General features: G+C 31.4%; 2 protein-coding genes across 2 annotated transcripts in view; one reads left to right on the forward strand and one right to left on the reverse strand.

Annotated features, from left to right (window-relative positions):
* HELRODRAFT_190005 (hypothetical protein) overlaps window positions 1-1,809 on the reverse strand; it is a gene marked incomplete at its 5' end in the record, with an annotated part of 20,574 nt that extends 18,765 nt beyond the window's left edge. Inside the window, 2 exons of the mRNA XM_009011812.1 lie at window positions 887-1,004; window positions 1,651-1,809. Coding sequence (XP_009010060.1) covers window positions 887-1,004; window positions 1,651-1,809 — 277 coding nt within the window. The remainder of the gene's footprint in view (window positions 1-886; window positions 1,005-1,650) is intronic.
* Window positions 1,810-2,229: 420 nt separating this feature from the next.
* HELRODRAFT_190006 (hypothetical protein) lies at window positions 2,230-6,392 on the forward strand. The gene is made up of 7 exons (XM_009011813.1): window positions 2,230-2,246; window positions 2,325-2,411; window positions 2,507-2,610; window positions 2,734-2,847; window positions 3,033-3,140; window positions 3,277-3,373; window positions 3,622-6,392. Exons 2-7 carry the CDS (start codon window positions 2,372-2,374, stop codon window positions 4,737-4,739), a joined length of 1,581 nt encoding a protein of 526 aa, XP_009010061.1. The 5' UTR covers window positions 2,230-2,246; window positions 2,325-2,371; the 3' UTR covers window positions 4,740-6,392.
* The last annotated feature ends 5,456 nt before the right edge of the window (window positions 6,393-11,848 follow it).

The following is an 11,848-nucleotide window of genomic DNA, read 5'->3' on the forward strand; positions in this document are numbered from 1 at the left end:
ATGCTAAAAAGTAGAAAATTAAAAAAATATCAAAATTTATTTTAAAAAAGTTATTCCTGAGGAATTAATGATGACAATGAAAAAAAAAATAAATTAAAATAATTACTCTTAAACTATAATTTGAAAAAATTTATATATACTACTAGTGCACATATTTGTGAGTGGATGTATGTGTGTGCTGTATCTGTGTGTATGTGTGCACGCGCGCGTGTGGATACTTTTGTTTATGTAGAGAATTAACTTATTTCAAGCAACAGACCTCAAACTGACTCCTAATTGACAAATCAAAAAATTAGCTAATTTAGCTTACTTGCACCAGATATAAATAATAATAACAAGAAAGATTGGAATGTAGCCAAGCTAATAATACTAACAGTAATAATAATAGTAATAACAGTAATAGTAATAACTGTTTGTAAAATAAAGAATGAAGCCTGAAAGTCAATCATTAAAACACACACCTACACACACATACACACTCACTTTCTCTCTCTTTCTCTTCCCTCTTTATCTCACTCACATACACATAAAATTATATTAACCAAAAACATACATCATCATTATCATCATAAATGAATGAATGAATGAATGGTGCTTAGGTTATGAACTTTTACAGATGAAAAAAAATGAAAAAATTGAAAATAAAAAAATAACTTATTCTGGCAATAATATGATGCCATATCAAATCAACAAAAAATATAGAAAAACTGTTTTTTCAGATTAAAATGAATTAAAATTAATTTTAACTGATTTACTGACAACAAGAAATACTGAATAGCAGCGACACAACTACAATATAACAATCACATGACATATTAATAATAACAACTAAAACAAAATTACAACAACAAACATCGCTATCATCACAAGAACAATAACAACCAACCATTCTTGCTGGCATCAAGTTCTTGCAAGTTCACCAGAGATGCAAAATCAGCCTGTAGGCGAGAAAGTTGGTTTTCGCTGAGAGTCAGTTTTCTCAACTGTTCTAATCGAAACAAGCTCTGTATGTTAAGAGAAAAATATAATAATATAATAATTAGTTAATTAATTAATTTTCATTCATCACCCATCTATTACTTTGGATCAGAGTATTGCTTTTTTATTTAATTTCTCACCAGATATTTATACTCCAAATTACTTAGGCAGCTATTTTTGTTTTATTTAATTTAAATTTTTAAGACATTTAAAAATTATTTTAGGGATATTGATATACTACCGATTTATGGTCTTGCTATTGCAATGACTGGGTTCGAATACAAAGAGATCGCCGCCTATCATATGCAATGTGTATGATGCGTGGTTTGCACGCATATTCATATACGCTGTGTGTGTTTGTCGTTGAAACCTCTGAAGCTAACCCAAAAGAGAGAGAGTAACCTTTAACCTTTTATGATTAAGATTTATTAGTGGTAAAGCTTTTTAAAATTTAATGATTTTTTTAGTTCAATTTTTTTAAATAATTAACTAATAAAATTTTAATTCAAAATAATATATAATTAATATTATAATTCATGATATAAAAATATAAATAAATATATAATTTGTTTTATTACTTTTAAAATTTAAAGTTTCAATTTCAGTCAGGTTACAAAAAAATTAAATAAAATATTACAATTACAAAAATTGAATGACGAAAAAACCCCCCACTTTAGGCAGATCCCTAATTTGATTGCAGTCCAACAATAATTCCTCCAACGATTTCGAATACCGTTCAATTTCATCCGGAACTTTTGTCAAACTTCTGTTCCGCTGATCAATGTAATCTACGTTGCGATTGCAACCCTTCCAAAACGGAACGCACTTCATAATTTTTTTTACTGAATTAGTAATTTTAATTTAATTAATTTCTTTTTTAATTATTTTATTTTTTTGCTAATTATTTTCAACCTCCATCCCGACTACGATGTTTGGATTTTAGCGATAAATCTTTGTAAACAACTTTTTTTTGAGATTTCCAAGCCAAAGACAGTAAATAATTTAAAAGTTGAAGTTTAAAAGGAATGTTTGACAATAAAAGAAATTTTGGATGTAATGCAACACAATTAATTATAATATAATTTAAATTTTATTTAAAATATTGTTATTTACCAAAATATTATTTTTGTAAACATTGTCTAAAAAGTTTTAAGTTTTTTAAATTCGGTTGGGTTTTAAACTTGCGAAAGATCACTGGCGTTATTTTGCTGCCTAATTTTTTCCCGTTCGTGTTTTCTCGTGGTCGGAAGAGTTTGTTTTGTCGGCCGGTTAGTTGTTTTGTGCGCTCACTTCATGAAATATTCGTTCATTTAATTCATTTCAGTATTCTAATTTGTTTTTCGCAGGAATCGTGCAAGTTGTTGCTGTGTTGCGAAATTGAGTAAAAAAGCCAATGGAAGGCGATTACAAGAATTGCATTGTTCTCACGGCAGGTTGTTTTTGCTTTTAATTCCATTTCATTTTAAAAATATTCAAGAAGTGATCGTCTAACATTAAATTTCAATTAATTCAAATTTGCCAAAATCAGAAGACACTAAGGCAACGATAAGAGGCAAAGTTTGGGATTACCTAAGTGATAATGAGTTGGCTGAAAATCCTCTGCCACCACACAAAAGAATCCCCAACTACAAGGTATATTTTTTATAAATTTATAATTATTTATTTGTTATTCGACGCTTTTTGTTCCCTTCAACTTTAAGCTTTAGCTTAGCTATCACTCAAATTTTTACTTAGAAAAATTATTGTTTTGTGTAGAGTACCAAAGAAACTTCTTCAAAGTTATTGGAATTGGAGGAGTTCAAGGAAGCTAAACTAATAAAAATTGATCCTGACAAGCCTCTGCAGTATGTTAGGTTCAATGCCCTGGAGGTCATTATTTGAGTTTTTTTGGCAATTTCATATCATTTTTGTTTTATTTCTTTTCTCTTTTCTTTGCATGTTCTGTGATTTATATAAGCATATGATGCTTTCTGTTTTGTAACCTAGTTTGGTTACCTGATTGAAAATGAGACAGGATTGAGACTTATTTTTATATGTTAAAATTATTTGAACAGAAAGGCAAAACGATCTTTGTGCCTACACCTAGGCTGTTGTCGAACTTTCTCAACAAACTTACCCCAACAGACGACTCAAAGAAGAACTGGACGTATTCAACTAAACTGGTACTATAGTTTTTGAAAATGTTTTAAAATTTCACATTAGTTTATAACATGAAATATAGTAGTTTATATATTGAAATTAAAGCTTATTAATGTACTTTTATATTTTCATGTTTGAATGCATTTGATGATTTTTTAGGGGATGATAAACCACAGCACGCCCATTAACTTGGATAGTGCCGACAAGGACAAGATTGATCTGGTAATTGTTGGAGCTGTAGCCGTTTCCATGAAAGGTAAGCACCTTGTATTGTGACAATTTGTTTTTGTATGTTTTTTCAAATTAGCATATACCGAAGCATTTCAATTTGTTTGTTATTAGAGCTCTCTTAATGCTTATTTTAATTTTATAAACTTTTTGTGTTTGTGTCGATAAACTTAATATATATAATTTTAATTGCTCAAATTGATTGTTTAAATTTGCAATTTTAAAATTTTTGCTAGATGATAATTATATCAGTTTTTCAAAAATTTCCTTAACAAGGTTTGCGAATTGGGAAAGGTGAAGGTTATGGTGACCTGGAGCATGGTGTCATGTCAGTCATGGGTATGATCGACTCAACGACGAAGATTGTAGCTTGCGTTCATGACTGCCAGGTCTTTGAAGACTTGCCTGATGCGCTATTTGAACAGCATGACGTCTCTGTGGACATTATTGTCACCCCATCTAGAATCATCTACTGTGAAGGCACTGGTAAAACTAGGCCGGGTGAAATTTTTTGGGAGACCTTGCCATTAGAGAAGTACAATGCGATACCGGTGTTGAAGAAATTAAGGTACAAGACCTGGAAGGAAGGAGCGTCGGAGTTGAAACTTCTGAAAGATGAAACCGAGGCACCTAAGGAATTAACTGATGAAAAGATTGAGCCAATTTTGAAAAAAGGTCAAAGACGGGCTAACGTCAGTCAAGGAAGAGAATTTTATGGAGGTTTCCGGGGTAGAAGGCTTGCAAACAATTTCAACAACTGGAGGAGCAACTACAGAAATCCTAACCAGGGCAGAAACAGCAGAAGATTGAGAAGGAAGACTGATGAAAATGAGCAAGATGAGAAGAGGAACAATAGTGTCAACCATGATGGCAGTGGGGATACCAGCAAAGAGGATAACCAAGATAATCAGAGAAAGAGGATTAGTTCTGGAAGTCGTGGAGGACTCTACAGGAATTTCCAGAACAATCGGAGAAGAATTTACAGTGATGGTGGCAGACCGCAGGGGGGCTATAGGAGGCAGGGAGATGGTTGGATCTACGTCGGCAACATTCCCAGAAATGTCCGAGTGTCAGACTTCAAATCGGTGATTCGAGGCTTCGAGAAAGTGAACCCACTGCAGTTTGTGTGGAAGGGTGCAGCGGGGTTTGCCTTCATCAACTTCAAGACGATGGATGACGCGAAGGAAGCAGCAGGCAGTCTGGCAGGGCTGAAAATGTCGGACACCGTTTTGAAGGTGGAGATGGCGCGCGAGAGGGAAAACAAGAGAAGGAGAAGGAATGCCTCCGATGTCGAGGGCAGCCAGCAACCGAAATCTGATAATGATGATGAGGTCAAGGAGGTCAGCAAAGCTTTGGATAAAGATCTTAAGATCTCTGACAAGGCCGAAGAATGATTGTCATCTGATACAATCTTTAATCGTTTAGCAAGTTGATTTGATTAATTAAGTGGTTCATTTGATAATTGATCAATTCATCTCCTCAATTAATTTTATGAATAGAGTTCTACTAATTATCGTTTGGCTCACTAACTATTTTTTTCATTAAATTTGGTATTTTTGACTGTTATGAACTATTACATGCTGTTTATGCATTACAAGTTTGGTGAGTGAATAAATCCACCATCTTTATTTGATAAATGTTATCAGTATCCCTATGTGTGTACGCGTGCGTGTGTGTGAGTGTGTATCTATGTATCTATCTATGTATCCACATGTGATTCGTTGAATTTCAATGAAACAGCAAATATGTGTGAACTGTCAAATCTGTAATTAACGTTTTATTCATGCAAGTGTATCTCTATTAATATTTTATTTCATAGCAAATGTATCTTCACGGTGCACGTGTATTTTATATACGTACACGCGTGTGTTTTATGTATGTGCACTTGTACGTATGCGCGTGTGTACGTGTGTGTACGTACATTAACAAGTGCCTAGACTAATATAGCTGTTTTTTTTTGTTTTCTAATACTAATATTTTTTTTATTTGTTTTAACATTTTTTTTTGTTTTCGTTTTATGTTTTCGTAATTTTTGTGGTTAAATAATTTTATGTTTTAATGATAAAATGCAAAATATATATGTATGTATGTGCGTTATCAATATTTCTCTTATCTACTGTGTCATTATGATTGTTGCTGATTAGTTCTTAGAAGAGGTTGTCATTGGTTTTAGAAAATAATTAGTTAATATTGCTTGATTAATTAATTATTTAATTTGTAGTCGATTGGTTGGTTAATTAATTAAATAATTAATTAACTTTTTTAATTTAATACTTTTGTATTTAATGTAATTTACAGAATTTACACAAAATTCCACATATACGAAAGATGTGTGTGCGTGTGTGTGTGTGGTGTGTGCGTACTACTCTATTACTCTTATCTCAATGATTCAATCGCAATTCATGCGTGTTAAGTTACTCTATCCAAATACTTTAATGGTTTATTTTATTGTGACTTTGTTGTTTCTTTAATAATAATAATTTAATAATAATTATTTTCAAAATTTCATAATATTTAAATTTTTCGCTGAATTATTAATTTTAATTTTGTATAGCACGAAAGGAATTAAATGTTGTGCGATCATCTAAATACGAAAACCGCTCAAGCTTTTTCGCCATTTTTTCTCTAGTCTTCATCCCTTCCTCTTCCTAATTATTAATTTTTATTTAATGAGTTTTTTTGTGTGTGAGAGAGAGAAAGCCATTCATAATTGCAAATCAATATTTTGGTATCTTCGTTGTTGTAATTAAAAAAGTTTATACACACGTACATGCGTGCTTATGTATACTTACATAAGTATGTCTAGCATACCGAATAAAATCTATGGAGAATGATTGGTGTAATGGAACTGAAGAATTTATATAAGCTGAAATTGTAAGAAAAAATATGTAATCTCTCTTTTCTGTCTGTATGTTATGCAATTTCGTTATGCTACCGACAAATGATAAAACTGGAAGTTTATAATATGCTTTTAAATGTGTTTTTGTACTTACATTTAGATTTCTTAATAGTTCTGTTATACGAAAAAAAAGTATTTTTGTTTCGTCTTTCTTGGCCTTGTTTTTACAAATTTAATTTAGTCATAAGCGTTGACTTAGCGATGGTGATATCCTGTCGAAAAATGTTAAAAAACATAAAAATTTGTGTCTAAAAATGTGAGGTTGTTGTTATAATTGATTGTGGAAGGCAAGCAAAATATATTATTATACCAAGCAAGGTATTATTATTATTATACCAAAACAAAACTATTCAAACTTTTCTTTTATCTTTCTTCACCTTGTTTTGACCAAAATTTCTAAGTTACGTTACTTTATAAGAGGATTTATAGTTTCTGATTATTTATATCAGTAATTTCAGGTCTGGTATATTCCTCCATTCCTTATATATTCTCTTCAAACTGACGTCCCTCCGATAATTACTGTGACTGGTCCGAATATACCTGAATTCTAATCTACGCTAAACCTTCATTTGTCATTTGGACGATGCTAACCAGTCTTATGTTGCAAGCGCTACCTACGACTGGTAATCTAGTCTCGGTTGTCTTATGCGAAAGCATGATAGCATTTGACGGTTTTTTAATTTTGTGATTTTCTAAAGCCTAAACTGATAAACTGGAAAGAAATTTTTACAAAAATTAAATCTGTTTATTTTTGAGACAAAACGAAATGATAAGAAAATGACGCTTGGGTCACGACTACACATTCATGTGTGAATTAATTAAAAAACACGCACATATACACACTACACACACACACACACATATATATATATATATATATATTTTTTTACAATATATATATATATATATATATCCCATACGTTTAGGCAAGTATTGAAAGATGGAATGAAAATATTATGGTTGAATGAATGGATGAATGAATGAGAGATTGATGGAGCGAATGAATGGATGAATGAATGATTGAGTGAGTGAGTGAGTGAGTGAGTGAGTGAGTGAGTGAGTGAGTGAGTGAGTGAGTGAGTGAGTGAGTGAGTGAGTGAGTGAGTGAGTGAGTGAGTGAGTGAGTGAGTGAGTGAGTGAGTGAGTGAGTGAGTGAGTGAGTGAGTGAGTGAGTGAGTGAGTGAGTGAGTGAGTGAGTGAGTGGGTGAATGAATGAAGAATGATAAAATTTTATCGACACTTGAGAATGAAATTTGTCATCGTGAAGTATCGTGTATAGTTAACGATGAATAATGTTAAATATTTGAAAGTACATGAAAATCATAAAAGCTCTACAATTCATCGGCTACTGTCATCGGTAGGCTCAACGAATTTCTAAGAAATGCACTGTTGGGTGATTTTTAATAATTCATTAAACAAAAGAATGCAAGTGCAGTAAATAAATGGTTTTCAATTATTTGCGATAGAGTTAGATTCATTTCAAGTGGTCAAATCCTCAAAACTTGTAAATAATTTTAACAATTCTGGAAAAAAAATTGAAAATTAACTTAACATTAATTATTTTTTGCTTAACAATCTTTCAATAATTTGTGCCAAATTTTTTTGCAACTTTCTATTCATATGTTATGCAGAGTTGAGAGGTAAGCTTAACATTGATTCCAAATTCTTAAAAATTTTTTGGTATTATAAACTTTAACTTAAGAAGAATGAAATTTTAAAAATTGATCGGTTAATTTTAACAAAAATTAAGTTTAGGATCAAAGAGTGACTGATTAAATAACCCAACTTATTCTCATATCTTGGACACAAAATGTATCGAGGTATATATTTTGAGTTTTGTACTTTGGCTGAACTTTTTCTGTAATATTGTGCTAATGTGTTTTTTGTTAATAAGCTATGTGCGTGTATGTGTGTATCAATATATGTATATAGAAATATATATTTACATATATGTGTGTCCTGGCTATGTGCGTGCGTGCGTGCACTTGTGAAAACTCAAGATGGTTTTCCCACACATCTATTTGTGGTATTTCCCAGATATGAAACGCTAGACAAGATCATAACAAGTAGACAAGATAAGATGAGAGAGAGAGAAAGAGAGAAAGAGACAGAGAGAAAGAAACAGAGAGAGAGAGAGAGAAAGAGAAAAGAGAGAAGATAAGAAAAAATGAGAAAGAAAAAAAAATTGAAAAAAAAGAAAAGAAGAGAGAAAGGATATCGAGAGAGATCTAAATTTTTTACAATTAATAATTGGGATAATTATTACTCGTTTACCTTCATTTTAGTGACCACTCGAACAATTAATTTATGCTCTGCCGTCAGATATTCATAATAATAAATAATAATTAACGCAGTAAATAGGCATGTGACGTCATAACACGTACGTAACTCATAATGTATATTCATGTCTGTGTGTATATACATATTATATATATATATATATATATATGTGTGTGTGTGTGTGTGGGTGTGTGTGTGTGTAATGTGTCTCTCACATTCATTTCTGTCTTTTTTTGCTCATTCTCTCTTTTTCCCTCTTATCCTCTCTCTAGTGTGTGTGTGTGTGTGTTGTGTGTGTGTGTTGGATGTGTGATTTTATCAACAGTATAATAAATATTAACGTCATGTTTAGCCATCTACGCATTATAAGAGTTCACGAAATGTGTTTATAATCAATATCAACGATATCAACGAAGCGGTCATAAATATCTATGCTTTATCTCCTACTCGTGAGTTTCTAAGAAGTAATAGTAGAATGAATATCCAGTGTACATACTTTTTGGATCAATTAGTTACTTGCTTACGTAAGATCAGTTTTATGCCAGCGACCTACACACAATTTTGAAACTCTGTTTGGCCAGGAGGTTAAAAATAAAGGTCATAAAGAAAGTAACATCGACCAAAGTGCCGTCAAAGAGCAAGTAAATGATACCAATAAAATTAGCACAATAAAACATAACACCAAAGCAATTAGCCCGAACAAAGTAACCATATCAATTAGTGAAGAAGGCAGTAAAATTAACAAAGTCACTGATAATAATGAATGCAAATCACAGAACTAAAAGGCCTGGGTTACATAAATCTTTATTATAAACTGCAGCAAGCATTGGTTTATCTAAATTCTCTATAAAAACTGCAACAAGCGCTGAAGATTATTGAAAAATCGAAATAGGTCACTTGAGAATGAATTGGAAAACTGTATATATCATTCTAACTTTAATAAAATAAATAATGACGACAAGAATTTGGTTAGAAATATTGAGCAATGTAATAAAAAACTATCAAACGCTAAAAATTTGGTAGATTTTCTAAATTATTGCATATATATATATATATATATATATCAATATATATATATATAGAGAGAGAGAGAGAGAGAGAGAGAGATAGAGAGAGAGGTTCTTTTGTCTTCCTTTTAATTTTAATCATATCTACTGCCTTTATCAGCGAACAGACTGTTGCTAAATAATAGACGGTCACTATATAACAGACTGTCAAGTGTGTCTGCCTGTGTGCGTGCTTTCGAGTATTTTTTGTTGTTATTCCGTGTTATTCTCTATCACTCTATGTATGTAATTATTATTCATTCATATTGTTAGAGCATTTTGTGTCAATTTTCATGAAATAAAAATGAAGTAATTTTATAGTGTTCCTTGTGATATCGACGATGATGAAGAGGATGACGAAGAGGATGAAGATGATGATGATGGTAATGATGATAATGATGTTGGCGATAAGGTTATCGGTGATGATGATAACGAAGGAATGTTGATGGTTATGTTGAATGGCGATGACGACGACGATGATGAAAAATTTGATTTATTATTATAATAGAAAAAATCAGTTGAAAAAAACGTTTTACCAACCTGATGACGTAATCAAATGGTTTCCCCTAATTGGTTGCTATTTATAAATAGGTCTATTTATAGCCAACGTTAAAAAATCTCCATTTTGAAAGAGCTCAGCATGTTAAATCAAAAACATAACACAAAAAATTTTGATTAATTCAAATATCTTTAAATTTTTTTTTTATTAAAATATGTTTAAAAGTATAAATCAAAATTCACATTGGGATGAGTTCCTTCATAATAAACACAGAAAATGTTACTGGCCCCATTCCTAAGAATAAAAAATGCACCACATTCCAGATACACGTTCACTACAAAAATGTTATTTTGTAAAGGGATTTAACAACACATACTTTACTTTCGAGAAGAAACAACAAAAATTATTCTACACAAAGCAGATAAGAGATAAATTTTAGAGTAACCAAACGATAATAAAGCCGTGGGTAACGGGCGAGGCAGTATTTCTAAACAATGGTTTTCCGTCAATTGAACTTTCTTCTATCTAGATTGTGTGCAAGTTTGAAAAAACACATTCAAACTAACGAAGCTAAAGAACCGGCACGTTGTTAAAAACAACTTAAAGATAATACTAAAGATTCAAAGGCAGATAGATTTATAAAATGTATAATGCGATTATTCACGGGTATTTGTACGAAAAAAAAAACTTGGGTGTTACCCTTTCATGTTACATTGACTGGATCATCCACACCACACCCACACCCATCATAAACAGATTAGCATCGGACGATGGTGAAGACGTGTTTACGTGTCAAAACAACTAAACTATGTGAATAATAAGTTTGAAGATATGAAGATAAAAAAAAGGTTTGTCAAGTGGAAAAAATTATGAATAAATTACACTTGTATACATTGTAGACACTTTTTAAAATGAAACCAACATCTAATAAAATAGCGATGCTTTTACCGTACCATTACAACTACACTGCTACTCATCTTGCTTCTACTGCTACAACTGCTTTTACTGCTACTGATATTACTACCAAATCCCACAATTATTTATAAATGATAAATATTCATGAGCATTTGTATTTATTAATGAGTATTCATAATTATAAAAATGTATAATTAGTTTTAGTAAATTAATTTACGTTATTATGTGAAGACGTATTGTGCGGAAATCTTAAGCCATACACACATTCACCTCTTCATTCATTCACAACTCACATTTGTCACTAAATAATATTTAAATATCACGACTACTATTACTAATACTGCTGATGCTGCTGCTACTACTACTACTACGTCTACTGCTGCTACTACTACTACTACTACTATTACTACGACTACCGCTATTATTGTTAGTACTATATCTAACTACTAATATATACAAATAATTACTATTATTACTTCTACAACTAATACTGCTACAGCTGCTGTCACTGTTATATCACAAATACTACTGCAGCTGCTTCTACTGCTACTACTACCACAGCTGCAACTTTTACTAGTAGCACTGAAAGGTAGAGACTAAATAAAAGACCATAATATGAAACGTCGTATATAAAAAAATGAGGTTGCATGTAGAAAAAAAAATTAAAATCTGAACGCTGAATAAAAAAAAAAATTCAAACAAAAAATACGAAAAAGAGCAAAGAATCAATTTTTGACCTTTCAGTAAATTCCAGGTCTTCCTTTATCACTAAAGCAGTAAATTTAACAACTACTTATGAAAAAGTGCCTGCATGAAATACGTAGCGAATGTTTTAACATGCAATTCTCGTTCACGTGCTCTTGA

This window comes from Helobdella robusta, assembly GCF_000326865.2.
Source record: "Helobdella robusta unplaced genomic scaffold HELROscaffold_10, whole genome shotgun sequence".
NCBI classification, from domain to species: Eukaryota; Metazoa; Annelida; class Clitellata; order Rhynchobdellida; family Glossiphoniidae; genus Helobdella; species Helobdella robusta.

Coding starts and splice junctions, on each gene's coding strand:
- HELRODRAFT_190006 (XM_009011813.1), top strand. CDS start 2,372: ATGGAAGGCGATTACAAGAATTGCATTGTTCTCACGGCAG. Junction 3,141..3,276: donor GGACGTATTCAACTAAACTG/GTACTATAGTTT, acceptor ATGATTTTTTAG/GGGATGATAAACCACAGCAC. Junction 3,374..3,621: donor TGTAGCCGTTTCCATGAAAG/GTAAGCACCTTG, acceptor TTCCTTAACAAG/GTTTGCGAATTGGGAAAGGT.